This window comes from Poecile atricapillus, chromosome 5, assembly GCF_030490865.1.
Source record: "Poecile atricapillus isolate bPoeAtr1 chromosome 5, bPoeAtr1.hap1, whole genome shotgun sequence".
NCBI classification, from domain to species: domain Eukaryota; kingdom Metazoa; phylum Chordata; class Aves; order Passeriformes; family Paridae; genus Poecile; species Poecile atricapillus.
In genome coordinates this window covers 6,495,810-6,513,177 of record NC_081253.1, presented here as the reverse complement: position 1 = coordinate 6,513,177, position 17,368 = coordinate 6,495,810, and the positions used below count along the sequence as shown (strand labels likewise).

Below are 17,368 nucleotides of genomic sequence, written 5' to 3'. Positions count from 1 at the left end.
TCAGCATCGTCAGGAGACAATAAAATAATGAACATGACATTTGGAGAAAAGCCCAGGTAACACTTTCCAGGGCCAGAAGAGTGTGTTACAAGCACACAATTTTTATTAAGAGACCAAACAAACAGCCACAAAAGCCCCACAATCATTTAAAGATTTTTAAGACTTACTGATTTTATCAACAGTGTTCTAATTAACTGAATATAATCATTTGGGAAAGGGGCTGAGGGAGTCCCTTCTGCACTGGTGAAGTGGGAATGGCACAGATGGAAGACAGCAACATCTTTTGCTCATATCCCTTCCTTGGTCTATTTATATGTCTGTCCCCAAAAAGGCCTCCTTCCTCCACCCTCAGCATCAGGGATATGACAGAAATGGCAGCCTAAACCTCACAGAAATAGTTCAGATTTCATCTTTAAAACAGGTGTCTATGGACACCTAAGGAAAAACCTCCTATATTTTCACAGGAAGTGCTGCATAAAATAATCCTATCAAATTTATTACCACAGGATGTTTTGTTCCAGCCAAGTCACGAAGAAAAAGTTATTCATTGAAAGCTTGCCAAACCCTGAACTTGATTTTTATTACATTTATGGTATTCCAAAAATAAGATAATCATCTATGATTGAGTAGCTAACCATGCTGTACCCACGCACACTTGTGGTGTGAAAATTACAGATGCATTCAGTCAAAACACCATGGAAAAAATAGCATTTCTCTGTCTGAAAATTAGACAGTGATCTTCCATGTTATTTGAAGTTAAATACTGATAAAGTACATATGATGGAGGGAGAAAAACAAGTTTTATGAAAATGAAACTATGTAATTATTATTGTAAAAATTAAATCTAAATGCTAGCCAATTTAGCTGACAAAAATCTGTTATTCTGAATACATGCAAAGTTGTAGATATGAAATTTTTAGCTAAGACAGTCAGCCTGTGAAATACAGAGACAAGTACTGGACTTTTTTCCCCACCCAAATGTGGTCAGGTAGCAAAAAACCTGGATCCCATAATAAAGAGAGAAATAAATTATTACACGACCATGAGCTTAAGACTGAGAGTCAAAAACTCCAGTTCTGAAGGTAAAACCTCCACAGCTCATACTAGCAGCAGTAAATGTATAAATAATTTTACTTAACAGTAAAACAGTATGTCAAACTTTAACAGTGTTAATCAATTAATTTAACCAGTGTCATCCTTTTCCCAATGCTCTTTGATGGAGGAGATTGTGGCTGACCCTGAGTTTCAAAGCAAGATGATGTGATAGAGCAGTAGAGGCACTACCTACTGATTCTCTCACTTGGCATGACAAGAAAAATCAAATATACTCATAAGAATATAAATAAGCAAGGGCAGTAATACCTGACACGAGCATCACAGTATTTTTTAGCATATTCACTCCAAGTTCCAAACCTTCCTGGAAACAGTGCCTCAATCTGCATGAAGAGCTATATAAAAAGTAAAATAGCAACAGTGAAAAAAATTAAAATTGCCTGTGAATGTAAGACTAATCAGAAATAATCAATATATGGTTCCTGTTCTAAGTTTACATTTAATATTTGCACAAAAACCACATGCTTGCCCTGCATGCAAAAGAAATTCCACAGGATACAGGAGTCTTAAGAGAGGACAAGCCCTCAAAAAACAGAGCACTCAGACCACTGTAACAGCACTGACAGCTTGGAAAATGTTCACATTGAACAAGAAAACATGGATGAGATGAAGTTATTTCTAAAAATACAGTTTTTATCATTTGCCAGGTACACGGCCTTCTGCAAAGGTTCAGTGGTCTGCTCCCTAAAATACAGGAAAAGCTACTCAAGTTTTACTTCAAAAAATAGACAATATCAATACAGACCAGAAATTTCACAGCTCTTTCCCCTGCTGAGTAGCAGGAGGCAAATACCAGTTTAGACTACCTTAACCAGGAAGAATCTTGCTTTACAAGCTGGTTTACTGTCAAAGCTTCCTGGCTTCTGAGATAATTTTCTACACATTTAAAGACTTCATACAAAGATTCTGCTTATGACACAAAACTGATTAAAGACATTTAATGCTTTTTATACTCTGCCTTGTAAGCCACTGAAGAACAGCAGTATCACTTCTGTTAATATCACTAAATATCACTTCTGTATAATTCTTAAATTATTTTCCATTTGGTCATGAATTTTGATCCCATTGCTGTGGTCAAGGACAGCTTGTCTGGAATTTCCTTTAAAGACCTTTAACAGTGATATTTGTCTCAGTATCCATGTACTATATAATGGTATAACACTTTCTAACTTTAATTCATCCAGGGTTGGTTGCAATGTCTTTGTACAGGAAGTCTTAGTAACTATCCACCCTTTCTAGGGAAGTACTCATGATATACCAAGCCCTTTTCCATACCACAGATATCTTCCTCAAGTTTTCACCTCTCCAAACAAATTAAATTTATTAAGGGTCTTGGCATAGGTTCTATTTATACAGCGAGGAATTCTGAAGCATAAAATATTATTTATATAACTCTTCTAAGTTCCCTGAATACAAATCAGCTCTTATACTCCATTTTCCCCTTCATTTGATAAATAAAGGCAGTTGTCTTGGGTTCAGTAAAAAACCCAAGAGGGTTTTTGTTACCTCTCTGCTCCTCCCTAATTCCATAAACTGACCTTCCTTAGAAGGAACATTTGTCACTCTGGAGCTGCAACAAGCACAGTCTGTGTTTTGTTCCACTTATGTGAACATTAGGAATATCCAAAAGACCAGAAAAACTAAGGGTTTTCTTTATCAGATGATGAAGTAGATGATTTAATACAAGATCTTGTCTACCAAAGAATCCCCTACCCAGGAGAAACAAGCAGTTTTCTGCTTCGGCTCCTGATTTTCTATTTCACCGAACAATCAGTCTGTAACATGCAAGATTAATTTCTTACAAGAAACACTCTCACAAGTCACCTGTGCACAAGCTTGAAACAAGTTTGTAAATCAACTCAAAAAGGCACACTATACTTGTCCTTCCTGATGCAGCCAGTGCACCTTTTGATATCATAATGCATGTAATTGAATATATTCAATGAAACTACAAAACTTTTCATTTATTACTGATACCATCCTTAAAAAAAAAACCCCCAAACAAAACCAAACCCAAAACAAATAAAACACAACACGTCAAATACCTCTTCAGGTCTTCCAAGAGCAGGAGTTCCAGTAAGGAGAACAGCTCTGAGAGCTTTCTGCACAATTGGCAGTAAAATCTTGCTACGGGTGGCATTTCTGGATTTCATAAAGTGCGACTCATCAATCACAACCACCTTAAAGTTCTGCCTGTACAAAGTGTCTACCAAAGTCTGTGCATCAGATGTTAACAGCCCATACCCCAGAATTGTTACTTTGCTTGTTGATATTCCCCTGAAAGAGAAAATCCACAAGTTTTCTTAGTAAATTTTCATTGTAGGACAATTAATATAGCAGAGAGATTATAAAAAAATAATCTCAGAAGATATGTATGTCTCCTTTTGGATTGATTGACACATGGGCTGTCAGGCTAACAGCAACAGCTTTTGGTGTTTAAAACATCTCACACTTACCAACCACACACATTTCGTAACCATTTTCAGAAGACACAGATTGCATTTTGAAGGAATTTCATTTATCTGGATGCATTGCTTCACCCTGTGCTCCTTTCTGGGGGAATCCCATTGGAAAAATCCACTTTGTAGACAAAAAGTTACACACAAGCCAAGATCTTAATGAGCTCCCAAACACCTGAAGTAATAAGGTCTCTGTGCAAGCTTTCTTCTGCTCTGGGCACAAAGAGTCCCCTCACCAGCAGCCTGAGAGGATTAAGCAGACTGTCCCTGAGTATATGGACACTGTGAAAGTACAGACTGGGCTGAACCTCACCACCTGGAAAAAAACATTCCTGTCAGAGCTGTTATCCAGCTTTTTTGCTCAAACAGAACAAGAACAAAACAAAAAAACCTGGAAGCAGGGAGTCAACGTGGCACAAGATGAAAAACTAGTCTTTAATTGAAAATGAACATTTTATAACAAATTTCAAGATGTATACGGGACTAAGGTATGAATTGATTTTAAAATCACTAGGGAGCACTGTGGCCCTTCAGGAGCAGCACAACACTCAAAGCTGTTAGACGCACAATCACCAGGATGAGGGTCATAGCTGGTCTACCCATCTGTCAAACACCACTGCTCTGCTCACATCAATTCTGTTTATTCTTCACTAGCAAGAGATCAAGAAACCAAGCAAGCTGAAGTTTCCTTGAGGATTTCAGAGGAAGTAAGTAGATGCAGCTACACATTCACACTCCTGGATATGGAAAGCACAGTGGTTTGAGTGCTGGCACTGTGGGCACTGCAGACTCTGGCTGTCACTGTACAGATAAATGTAGCAACCAGGAAAGCACGAATCTCCCTTACCCTCTCTGAACGGCACATTAAAAAAAAAATTGCAAATAAACTTATTTATTTTAGTGGAACCAATTTATTCAAGAAACTTCCATATTCAAATTTGGCCAGAAATTACAAACCTAAAACGATGCCTAGGTTTGTTTTAACCTGTTTTAATCAAGAAGTTAGCACTCAAGCAGTAAACTTAGTTCTCGAAGTTGTGAAGTAAAGCAAAGTATTAAACTGAGCAAAATAAAAGCCTGACATATGGAAGCAGAATTTAACAAAATGCTAAACCAAGTTTGGCAGCTGTATTTTTGCATTTTCTTACAAATGCAAGAAACACTTTTTAATGTTAAAATACTAGTTAGTTCAACAACAACCTCACTTATAGCTAGGAAGCCTCCTGGAAGTTAAATGAGCAGAAACCCAAATTTTCATCTTTCCTTGTTTTTGAATAAAAGTGAGGAAGGTCTACTCCTTTAAAAAATATTAAAAGAGCAGAATTTCATTTGCTGTTTAATTTTCCCATCATTTTCCTTAGTCCACATTTCCTCTTTCTGCATCCAGCACTATAAGCACTGTCTTTTAGATAAATACATTTGAAAAAAAAAAAGCTGATTTCAGTTTCCATATTCCTGTGATGAACTTAAATTTTGACTATCAGTAGGAATTACCCTTTGATGAAGCTTTCAAAATGCATTTTCAGTTGGATTTCTGTAGTTACCAAAAAGGTTCCAAGCAGCCCATTTTGGCAGTCAAATCATTTTTTGATATTCCCAGAAAACATGAAGATCAGTCTCCCTCACACCGAAGTTTTACAACATCTAAACGTTATCATAAAATCAACCAAGTAATTTACAGTGAAGCATACAAAAAACATACGTTGCAATTCAGGGTACTAGGAGAGTTATTCTAATAACACCCAAGACATAGCCTCTGATGAATTCATGCTATTAAATCTAAAGATAGAAAGTGTAGGTCATGATGACCTTTTCAGTTATTTAGGGATTACTTATTCGAATTTAAAAATTTTCTCAGCATGCTAAATGGAATTCTAACAGTAATTACTTCCTTATTTTGTAATGTACGCCAGAAGATCTCCAAAAAATGTTTTACAGAAGCTAATGAATTCATCAGAGTTGAGAAGTAACTGTGTATGTTCAGAGACACACTGAAGCAATCTAATTTTCAGCAGACAAGCATTTGCTAAATTTGCTTTGCAAAAAGCAGATCCCTCAACTTCAAAGAAAGTGAGTAACTACTATAATACAAAACCAGAAAACTGGGAGGAGTGGCTGATTCCACAGAAGATGTATCTGATAGCCCAGAGGGGGTTTCTGATAGCCCAGAGGGTGGCCCTGCTTGAGCAGGAGGTGGTGAGCAAGCCTTTCTAGAGAAAAATAACAAACTGTACTCACCCAATATCAGTTTTGTTCTGAATGATGCTAATGTCATCTGGAGAGAGTTCTGGAATCCACTTCTCCATCTCATCCACCCACGGGTATCTCAGAGAAGAAGGCACTACAATTAACAGAGGCCATTCATTTTTATAGTAATATGAAATGGCAATTGCTTGAATTGTTTTTCCTAGCCCCATCTGGTAAAAGAAAAGAGAAGAAAAGAACAACATTAAAACCAGAAGTCTCTGCTCAGAAAGTATATTCCATTCAGAAGAGCCCAAAAGAATTTGCAAAGACAGAACCAAATAAAGGAAACCCAGTCAAAGAGCTACTTCTATAGCATGCATTTAATTATCACTTTGTTACCACAGATCATCTTTCATGAAACAAGATTTTTCTAGTTAAATGGATTAATACATGTATTATATCTGTGTAGGTCATCAAAGTCAGAAGAAGCATTTCCATTCATCTCAGATTTTCAGTTCAGGGTCTTACTAGGAGAGACTAAAAAGATGAAATTCTTTAACTTGTTGAACTACCAACAACATTTTTAAAAGACTGTGCAAATGAAAGAAAAATATAGGTGCCTTCTAACAACTTTGTCCTCAATTGCATAGGCAAATGAAGAACAAACACCTGTGGGAAGAGCTCTGAGTTTGACCAAGTGGGTCAACAAAAAGAAACTACTGCTCTGATTCACCAGAGCTGATGGTTTCTCTTTGGCCTGTAACACAGACAAGAAAGCCCAGATAGTGAGAATTCAGATGTACAGACAAGGGAAAGAGATTCAACAAACACATTTATATTTAACAGGAAAGTACTTGCTTCATATTTTCAAGGTGAGAACACTCCCATAGGTGAATAATCATGGCAACAGATGACTATAAAATTCAGAATTTAGGGCTATGTTTAAAAAATATCAACCCCCCACAAAGATTTTATCAAAGAATGCAGCTGTTTTCTCTGCTTGTTCACATGGCAAGAGATAGTTCCCAACTCCTGTGAAACATCAAAGCAGTGACAGGCCTTAAAATGCTCTGTGCAGGTTTTTCATGGAGTCCAGTGGGAATTTGAGTGGATTTGCTGCTATCTAACTACTCACAGCAGTGAGACATAAAACAACAACTTACATCTCCAGTATTGAATCTAAATGGACTGATGTAATGATACAATGAAGAGATTCCCCAAGTACAAAAGAACACAATGAATTTTTCTACTATTACTAGAAAGAAAATAATAGGCCAGCTACTGTGATACTCAGTTTTCATTCAAAATTTCCAACTTTTCATTAAAATTTTCCTGCAAGATCCCCTTGTGTCACCAGTTCTTAGGTCATCTGAAAACAAATTCAAGTGAAAAAAAGAAACAACCCAACAAAATAACATTCATTTTTAGTTTGCTGCCGTGGCTGTGTCCCTAACTCAGGCTGTGCAGTCCCTGGTGATAATCCAGGCACTGAATTGAAATGAATATGGAATAAAAGCAGGGCTCTTGGCATCAGCAGACCCTGGGCTGGATGCAGATCCCATGGAGCTGATCAGCAGGCTAGGACAGAACGTGAGAGACTAGAAAAACTGGAGAAAATATTATGGTCATGGGTTTTGATAGAAACCCATCTTTCTCCAGCATGGAAATGCATGACACTGACAATTTTCGGGGTAAAATTTTGTCTGTGCCCACTCTGAGAAAAAAATGGAAACATATTTGTAGATCACCTTTCAAAAAATAAACCCAGTGTTTATCTTACTTTAATCCTCACACAGTTACACAACCCAGGGATATGTACAGTAATTCTCTGATCTTGAGTTTTCCTCCATAATTTCTTTTTACATATAAGCTCACAATACTGATATTTAATTTTACCAACATTTTCTTATTTAGAGATGGGTCAGAAAGCACAGAATACACATCACTGCACTCCCTCCAGTGCCACGCCTATTGTCAGTATGAAATACACAATCTTTGTTTTGGAATAAAAGTATCTTCCAGGACTTTTTATTGCTAACATAATTATGCACAGCTCACTTTCTAGTTCAAGAAGGAAAATAAACTGTTTTAATAAAAAAACAGCTACTGCTGATATTTTGATTTTTCCCAAGCTTCCCTTTTCTCTTCCCCTAACTACTTCTGTATTCTCCACAGCTCTCAGATATTTTGCATTCTATGCCAGGGTAGTTTATCTCCAGATGTAATGAGATTTTTGTAGTATGAAGAGATGCTTAAGTCCCAATAATCCATCTCCCTCTCCCTCCTGTGTCAAGAAAACCCAAATTAGAATTGTGAAACTACAGCAATTCTCTTCTTCAGAAAGGTTTTATACTGACAACACATCAAGAACATTATTACAAAAATGTTTTATCCATGGGAAGAAATGCTGGACTCAGATTTCCCTAATATGGAATACAACATAATTTTTTTTGTATGGACACAATGAATTCTACTATTACTACTTAATTAGTGCACTTAAAAAAATTCATCTTTGGAAACCATATCTGTTAAAAATCTCTTTGGGCCAGGAACGTCTAACAATGCATTAAAAATAGCTACCTATGCAATTATAAAGAACTTTAAAAGAAATCAACTGAGTCAGTGTTTTTAAAATGTAACAGTACAGGAGATTTAACCTACAATTAAAACTAACCTTTTACATTTTCTCAAGGATTCTTTTAAACTAATGTCAGATTTCAATTTTTCCTTCACTCGGGTATTTTCAGGATATCTGCTGACTATCACAGGAATTAGGATTCTTTCATTACCAGCTTTTCTGCCCACACCTCTCAAAAAAAGTTACATCTGCACAAAGTGCATGAACACCAGAAAAACAGTGTCAAGAGGAACAAGAACATCACTTACCTCATCAGCAATCATACACCTAAATAAGAAACAAAAACAGGGGAAAAAAGCAGAAATTAATACTAAATATAACACATAAACCAATACTTATAAATTATTATAAATTCTTGATTTACAGAAGCAATGAAAGGAAAAAAGGCGACTTCATTCCTCCAGATATCACCTACAGAAAGTGAATTTGGTATGAACTGAAAATAAGCACAACAATTATTCTAAAAATGTTTATTCAGTCTGCTGGCATTACTGTAGAACTTGCAATTGCAAAACTGAATTTCTGCTCAGGTCAAGGGATAGATTAATTGTAATTGTAAGAGACACTTCCAAGGCAAGAAGTGTATCTTCAATTTTCTTTTGTCTTTCAGAACCAGCAATGTTTTCCCTGCTTCATGACTAAGGATTATTTATGTCAGATTGATTTTTAAAATGTGCTTTCCAGAGCTGTCATGTTTGTTTTGAAATAGAAGCAGACACTCCCTCTCCCCCACCAATTGTATCAGCTAAAGTATTAGAAAATGAATTTGATTTTTTGCCCATTTTGGAGTCACTTGGCAATTCCACTCTGTGTAAAGACAATGACAACTCTGAGTCCCCATTCATAAATAATAAATTCTGTTCAGCATACTTACATTTTGTAAACATTTAAGTGCCATCTTTGACGTGAAATTCTTAAAGGTATTTTAACTTTTTGGGATTCTGTATGAACCCATCGCACCATGTAACTCAAATATAGTGTTCCATGAAAAATTGTGAAAGATCCTCTGGGTCTTAGTGTCTTTAACAAAATTTAACACAAGATAAAAGCATTCTGTATTTTTTTATCCAGAAAAATCTTTTCAAGTAATACAGAACTGCTTTAGCAGTAACTACTCTGAAGTTAGTTTAGCTGGCCAAAAAAGGATAAAATGTTTGATATTTTCAGAACCACAGTATATTGCTGTTTGCTCACTCTGCCTGCCAGTATGAATTCCAATGTCTACTAATTTCTGCAGTTTCTTTCAACTGACGTAAAAAATTAATTCAAAATTAATTCTTATACAACTTCATTTTTTAAAAGCAACGAATTATCTATTCGAAATAGCTTTGCAACTTTCCCCCACCAGCTGTTAGGGATGAAGCAATGAAAACAAAGGAAGAAAATATAACAAAACAAAGCCCCCAAGTCTGCACAGATTTACAAAGGAAATAAAAGGCAGGAAAAGAATTATTTTTAGTGGGAACTCATGATTGTGGGGCCATAATGTCTGTGATTTGCAGCTGGGCAAAGATGTTTATTTGCAGACAACTAACACACAATTCTAATTTAAAAATAATGTCGGGTTTTGCTCAGACTGATTTTTTTTTTTCCCATTCAATACTCATTGTTAATTGCTTGAACTGAAGTTTACAAAACAAGTCTTTCTTTTTTGCAGATTCTTTGAGGCCAACTGCTTTCAGTACATTAATCATGTTTTTAAAAAACAGTTTGAGGCCTGAAATCAATTGGAATGCACAATAACCTACTGTTGCAGTAGTACTCCTTACACAAATGCAGCAAATGAGTAGGACTACAACTAACAGCTACAGAGCAGAGACAGCTCAAGAAAAAACCACAGATCTTCAACAATAAAAATTATTTACTGTAAGAATATTGAGCTGAAGTACAAATATAGCAATAACCAAGTTGCATCTGGTAGCAAGAAAATGTGGTAAAGAAGACAGGAATAAAAATATTCCTTGCCAACTTCTGCTGATAAATACAGTATTTCTCAGCAAATCAACTTCAATTTTAGTCGAATTGCATAAATAATGAAATGTTAATTACACCAATTCAGACAACAGAAAAAGTGAGAATAGGTATGATCCTATTGCACTATTCTTTGGCATAGATGAACTATTTGGATGCTCCTTCTTCTTTCAGGATAACAGGCAAAAATGAAGAAATTCAGAGTGATTTACAAATGTCCCTGACAACTAGAAGCTGAATAGCAAATAAAAAGCCACCAACTTTAAAAGTATGTCAAACACAGGAACACATTTTCCGTAAAGCTAGATTTCTTCATTAGAGTGAAATGTAGCCACTTAAACATTGACGACTTTATCTGCTGATGAATAAGAAATTGTTCTGTTTTTCTTTTTGCACTCGTTTTCAGACTGTACTCATAAAATCTTTGGTGCTTGTCTTGGATTGCAATGCAAGATGTAACCAAAAGTCTGTATTCTATTACCAGCTGTTAAAACCAGGTGTGGCTGTGTTCTTTATCTCTTCCATCACCCATCCCTCATAACTCCAGCGGGATCTCTTCTGTTAATGGGCCACTGAGTCTCACTGCATGACTGATAAAATTCCATCATGCCATTGTCAGATGCGCCACCCAGGGGGGAGGTGCCAAGCATTCCCACCCAGATATAATCAGAAACTCAGAACACTGCAGTCAGCCTTTCCCCACTGCACTCCCAGAGGAAAACAGGACCCATCTACACCACCGGACCTTCAGAGGAAACCTACACCCTTCTATGGGATCATTGCTTCAACAGAACCACATCTGACACTCCAGGAGGACTGCAGCCACCATTTAATCAAACTGCTACCAACACCCTGACCAACAGGGTTGCATTCTGTCAATGTTGGGTTTTTTTTGTACTACTTCATTTTTATTTTAATTTTCCTAGTAAAGAACTGTTATTCCTATTCCCATATCTTTGCCTGAGACTCCCTTGATTTCAACATTATAATAATTGGGGGGGAGTTACATTTTTCCATTTCAAGTAAGTTTCCTGCCTTCCTTAGCAGACACTTGTCTTTTCAAACCAAGACAGTCCTATATAAAGTACCTCCTGTTTTCATGTCCATTAACTTTCACTGAATATGTCCTTAAGTTAAACTTCTTACATAGCAGCAGCAAAGTTGATGACTTAAAATATTTACAGAAATTTGTAATTTTTTTGCTGGTAAATGAAGGAACATACAAAGTAGCTGCCATCACTTTACCCATAATAACTCTGCAAACAGAGGTTACATTAAGTGATCAACAGAGTCTCATCTTCATTTCTGCAGTCCCAATAGAAATGGAGCCACAGAAACACCCCTATGCTTAAAGCTGGGTATCTCTGGTGATATTTTCCTACTAAGTATTCACTCCTTTCTCCTGCCCAGTGATGAAATTGCTTTGTCATTTTCTTTGGGATTTTCTTCCTGTACTTGCAATCCATCCATTTTTCAGCATTTAAAATTCGATCAGACACATCACAGATTGAGATCAATCAAGTGCACTAAATTGCTTTTAAAGCTCCAGTTAGTTATCTGAATGTGTAAAGTCCTCTGTGATTATACAGTTAGTGACATGAATCACTGCTTGGATCCACACTGCTCAGACTCAAATTCCTGAAGTGCTACAGTTTTTAAATTGCTAATTTATGCCAACTAATTAACATTATTGACACTCACACCTGATAAAATTTTGATATGACACACAAGATTGAGTTTATGATACAGGTAGAAGTTAATAAAACTAATCTAAGTGGAAAAGGAGGATACTGAATTTATTTTATGACCTAATGCATTTTTAAGCATTCATCTGTGTAGCTTTCACAGTTTTAAAATAAGAATCCTAAAGATGTCTGCTTAATGTTGTTACAAAAGATAAGAAGCCCAAATTTTTTTCACTGGATTCTAGGGCAATAAAAAACAGCTTATAGAGGAGACGAAAATCATGAAATGTCTCCAGTTTATTATCACAATTAGATTTGAAGTGTAAAGAACTTCCCCATCTTTATAGCCCACATCACACAGAACTTAACAAGATACCTAATAGTTAGTTGCACTGAGCTGCTAAAAAGCAATACTTTACATAATCTTAAAAATATGCAGCCTCTATTTAAAACAAACTTCAGTATGTTCTATATTATTGCAGTCAGACAAGCTGCCAACATGGACATAAAGGTTCCATGCTGTCAAAAGCAGAAGAAACAGATCTTCAGCTACATTGAAGGGACAAATACGTATTTTTGTTTCACATATTTTGACTGCAAGAAGACAGACTTCTTGTTCTCTGAAGTTCAATTAGTCATTTCCTCTCAACTGGTAGTTACCCAATCTGAGCTTCATCATTCATATCCCATCTGTTCATATGACACCTTAATAATAGCTCTATCCAAGAATATAAATCAGAGCTATGATACGCAAATTCATATCCTGTTATAAGCTCAGCCCACATGGTCAAAAGTTTCAGAAAAGCAGGGAAAAAAATCATTTGAGATGTCTCAGTTGCACTTACTCTCAGCAGCAAAGTCCAACTATGCAAAAAAGCACTAGTCAATGGCAAATTCTTTTTAATTCTTTCACACTTAATCTTTAAATGTTCCCCTTCTTCAGAGCAAATCCTGTGGCTTGTGTTTGAATCTCTGTCCATTCATCAAGGAAATCTGCTATTTTTTCCCTAGCAGAAAGCAGCAGAATCTCATTGGGATGCACTACACATGCTGCAAGAACCTTGCTACTATTCATAACCCTTCTGCAATTTAGGGTTAGCAATGGCCTTCGGACACAGTAGGATCTTTCAGAAATAGAAGGGAACCATAGTTTGGGCCTCCACTAGACTGTAACAGCCCTGGCATTTTGAGGTGTATTAGCCTGAAAATAAAATTACATCTTGTTTTAACAAGCAAACACAAAGAGCTTTGAGTAAGGATGTACCCTGGTGAGTGAACACGCCTGCAGAGAGCAAGGTTTGTTGTGCTGGTGCACCTCAGGTGCACACAGGTCCTTACTGCTGTTCGCTGAAGAGAACAAATGTAAGCATCTCAGGCTGTACACAAACCCCAGCTTTCTTCTGGATGTAGAGAATCCCGAAGTTGAACGGACCACCCAAAAGCTGGATGAGTCAACCCCAGAACCAGACTTTCAGCACTATTAGAATAGGCTTGGTAATTGATAACTTGCAATAGTATCAAGCACCAGGCAAGTGTGAATTTACACATGCTTACTACAGCAAACCTTGAAGAGAAACCTGAAGCAAAAAAACCAAAAAAAAAAACAGGTGAAGGAGCTAAGAAAGAAACCCAAAACTCCTGATAGAGCCTTCTGAAAGCTCCATGAGGAAAGCTCTGCCTCTGAAAGGACAGAAAGAATAACTTTTCAAACCTCAAAAAACACAGAAAGAGTTCCTGGTTGTGTTGATGTCAAGAAGATTGGAATCAGCTTCGCAAAGCAGAAGGACAAGCAGATCTTCAAAATTTTATGCAGATGAGTTCATTGGAGAAACAGAAGGAAACTGAGGCTAAGCTCATGTGGCATATGTCATAGAGCCACACAAAAATAGTCTGCATCAGAAGGTTAATGCTAGCACAGTTTTATAAAATGAGTTTCAGGGAAGAACAAACACTTAAATGAAAATAATTTCTATTTCTGCGTGTCCGGGTTACATTTGGGTCACCCCTTTTGAAATGTCAGCACTATTAACCACGTAAACAATACAGCTAAAATTTCTTATATTAATTATGGCTACTGCAGTAAGGTATTTTTGTAAAGAGAAATAATCTCATTTTGAATTTTGCTCTTGGATGAATACTGATTAACAATACACTGGAATTAAGGTCTCTAGAACCAAAGATCCTACCAAGTCAAACAGCTGGTGTTAGAGGTTTCTTGTAACTACAGAAATATTTGCAATAATATCCTCTCTAGACTGCTGTGCTTCCTTACACAGTAGACTAAAAACTAAAGGGGTACAGCAATCCCAATACATCTGTTGCTTACTTGTAGGGATAATTTAACTTCTTGGTTGCTTTTCAGCAGCTATTTATCCAGGAAAAGCCACTAAGAACTGCAGGTAGCGTTTTCAGAACAAATTCCTGCCCTTTTAAATGCATTTTCCAAGGCAAACAGTCAAAGCAGTAGCACTTCATTTTTTAAAACACTGAAAAATTTTGTTACTACTCAAGCAAATTAAAGCTGTTTTTTGTTAATGCAGGCTTTGGAACATGTTGTACAGAGGAAGCTCGAGTCTTTCTTTCACTGGTGTGGGTGTCCTGATATTCTTGGGATTCTCACCTACTCATGTGAGTCAGTTTTATATAACACTACAACATATAATTTACCTCCTACTCACAAGCCAACACTTCAGCACTAACATCTTAACCAAGGGTTATTTAAGGAATCTGAACTTAGAACATTTTTATATAAAACTGCGCAAGCAACCATTACATTTGTGTGTCAGTAATCACAGCACACAGTCCTAAAACTAGAACAAAGAGAGCTGACTCCCTTGCAAAAATAATCAAGGGTGCTGCATCAAAAATAGTGCTCCAGAAGATGTAAGATAAATCTTACCGTTGCTCCTGAACTACTCTAGGTATTTAAAAAAACCCTAGGTAATAAAACCCCAACCTTTGATTTAACACAAGGTGCACTAAATTGCCACATCTGCATTGTTAATGATTCTGAAAAGGAGAGTAGAGGAGAATGATTGTGCTGTCTTATGCTTTTTGACAACACTCCTCTACATGTGACTGAAAAACCCACCTAAAATATTTTATTAGTATTTGAAAGCTCTCAGACTCCATGTTCTGGTATTTTAGCTGTGGCAAAGATGTGTGGAATAACACATACCACAGTGGTCAAGTTGAAGGTTAAGCTCAGACACGCCGATAGGTTTTTAGAATATATTAATGGAACCATTAGGGGAGAAAAACCTCCAGTCTAGAAGACACTCAACAGTGATAGTAAAAACTCCTCATCTATTCAGTCACTGGCTTCAGAGACAAATGGGTTCAGCAGCTGACTCAATATAAGAAAACAGAGTAACTTCAACTAATTTCAGCTGCTGATAATTGAGGCAGCAAATGTTCATCTTGCTGTTAACTGGCATGACTGAAATACCTGTGAGCAGTAGTAGAAGCCTTCCTTAGTATGCAGTCTATTGGCTTTCGATGAAATGTAGATACTTATCACTATTTTTCCAATAAACTCTTCATTCCCTGGTGATCTGGGGCAGTTTTCCCTTGTACCTATGTTCTTCCTTTCCTACCAACTTGCATTTAGTCAGAATGTGACTCATACTTGTTCAAGAGCTTACTTCTATTCACTCTCATTAAAGTGACTTGTCTCACACTCAGAACTGTTCCCTCCCATTTGTCCTCTCCTGTGTGCTGTGGTTAAACACCAGCTTCACATCATGGATTCCCACACTGCAAACCTTCCCTGCAAACAGCTAACACCAATTCATTTCCCCTTTCGCCTCCATCACTGCTGACAACCTACTACCTACACTTGTAGTCTTTATACATCTTGGTTCTCCTCTTCCATTCTAACAAATTGTGCCCTGCATTTTTAAAACCTGCATTTTCTTCTTGATTCCTGCTGCTACAAGTCCACATTTAAACCCAGGTAAATTCTCATATTTTTACCATTGGGTTTTTCTGTTCTTAAGTCTTCTTTTTTTCTTTTTCACCCCACATAGCTCCTCTCCTGAATTATATCCTAGATTCACTTACTGACAATGCATTTTTTGTTCTATTTGAATTGCTTCCCAGTTCCTCCAGCATCACTTCCAAACAAGCTTCCCTGGCTACGAAAGCTCTACAGAATTTGGCTCAGTCTCTCATTCATACTTCCTGCATCTGAACCTCATTCTGTGAGCTAGCATCTTCATTTATTCATCCCTCTCTTCCTTGGCACTTCTCAAATGTGAGATCTACTCTGAATCATTACAAACCAATGTCTTAAAAAAAAAAATAAATCTTTCTTCAACCCTCAGAGCTGAAATGTATTAACTATTTGATCCTCTCCATATTCACTAAACAGCAATCCCATTCTTGTTCCCCAGAGATTACCTCTGTGCTTTGTTCTCTAAGACTGGAGATAACTGCTTACCTGTTATAATGCAGGTTTAAAACCCCACATTTATCACAAAATTGTAACAATTTTATACATCTGAGTTGCTGAATATATTGGAATAAAAGATGATTTCTTTCTTACTATAGTAAGAGATTTATGCCTTGTTTCAAACAGCTCCTTCAGGCTATCTAACTATAAACTACTGAGATTAGAAACAGAAATAAAAAAAAAAGTTACAATTATTTTTGTCCCAATCTGATCTCTGATCTCAAGTTCTACAAATAATGGAAATGCTTATGGATGGCACTTGATGCTGCAAGCCACCAAGTATTAATTAAAATAAAAATGAAATATTTAAAGAAATATTCATAGACATATTTTTTAAAAAATAACAAATGTGAAGGTAATTTATTTTTCTAACATGCAAATTTAAGTAATTTGTAATTTGGCTTTTACTGAAGTCAGTGTGACTGGGAAAAATTTAACAGTAGCCTGTAAAATATTTTTATAAGTGTTCCTATAAATCACACAGCTGATTCTGAAGAAAAAGATTAGACAATGGTAAAAAGCAGTTGGTCTTGCATTTAATCACAACATCGACTTGCAGAAACCTATGACCTCTCAAACAAAGGACAGAAAAATTAGATATAGAGAGTAAGAGATAAATAGACATGCGACTAGGCTCAGTGCTTCAAAATGGAATTGAAAGACAAATCTATTCTCTTATTCATAGCTAATATCAAAGATAAGAAACTGAAGAACAGAAATGCACTGAAAGAGCAAATCAATCAGTAATCATGGATCAAAAATAGTAAAGATAAAAGCCAAGTAAAACAAAAGCTCTGGTAACTCAAAAAGGCAATATAAGGCAGAAAGCAACAATTGCATCGTACAGAAGGAGAAAGAAAGA

At 36.4% G+C, this 17,368-nt stretch overlaps 1 protein-coding gene across 1 annotated transcript in view; it reads right to left on the bottom strand.

The window, feature by feature from the left end:
* Positions 1–17,368, bottom strand: part of ZRANB3 (zinc finger RANBP2-type containing 3) — a 41,294-nt gene that overhangs the window by 14,582 nt on the left and 9,344 nt on the right. The window contains exons 4-7 of the mRNA XM_058839807.1: positions 8,646–8,664; positions 5,811–5,989; positions 3,159–3,390; positions 1,363–1,448 (exon numbers count right to left, since the gene is read on the bottom strand). Coding sequence (XP_058695790.1) covers positions 1,363–1,448; positions 3,159–3,390; positions 5,811–5,989; positions 8,646–8,664 — 516 coding nt within the window. The remainder of the gene's footprint in view (positions 1–1,362; positions 1,449–3,158; positions 3,391–5,810; positions 5,990–8,645; positions 8,665–17,368) is intronic.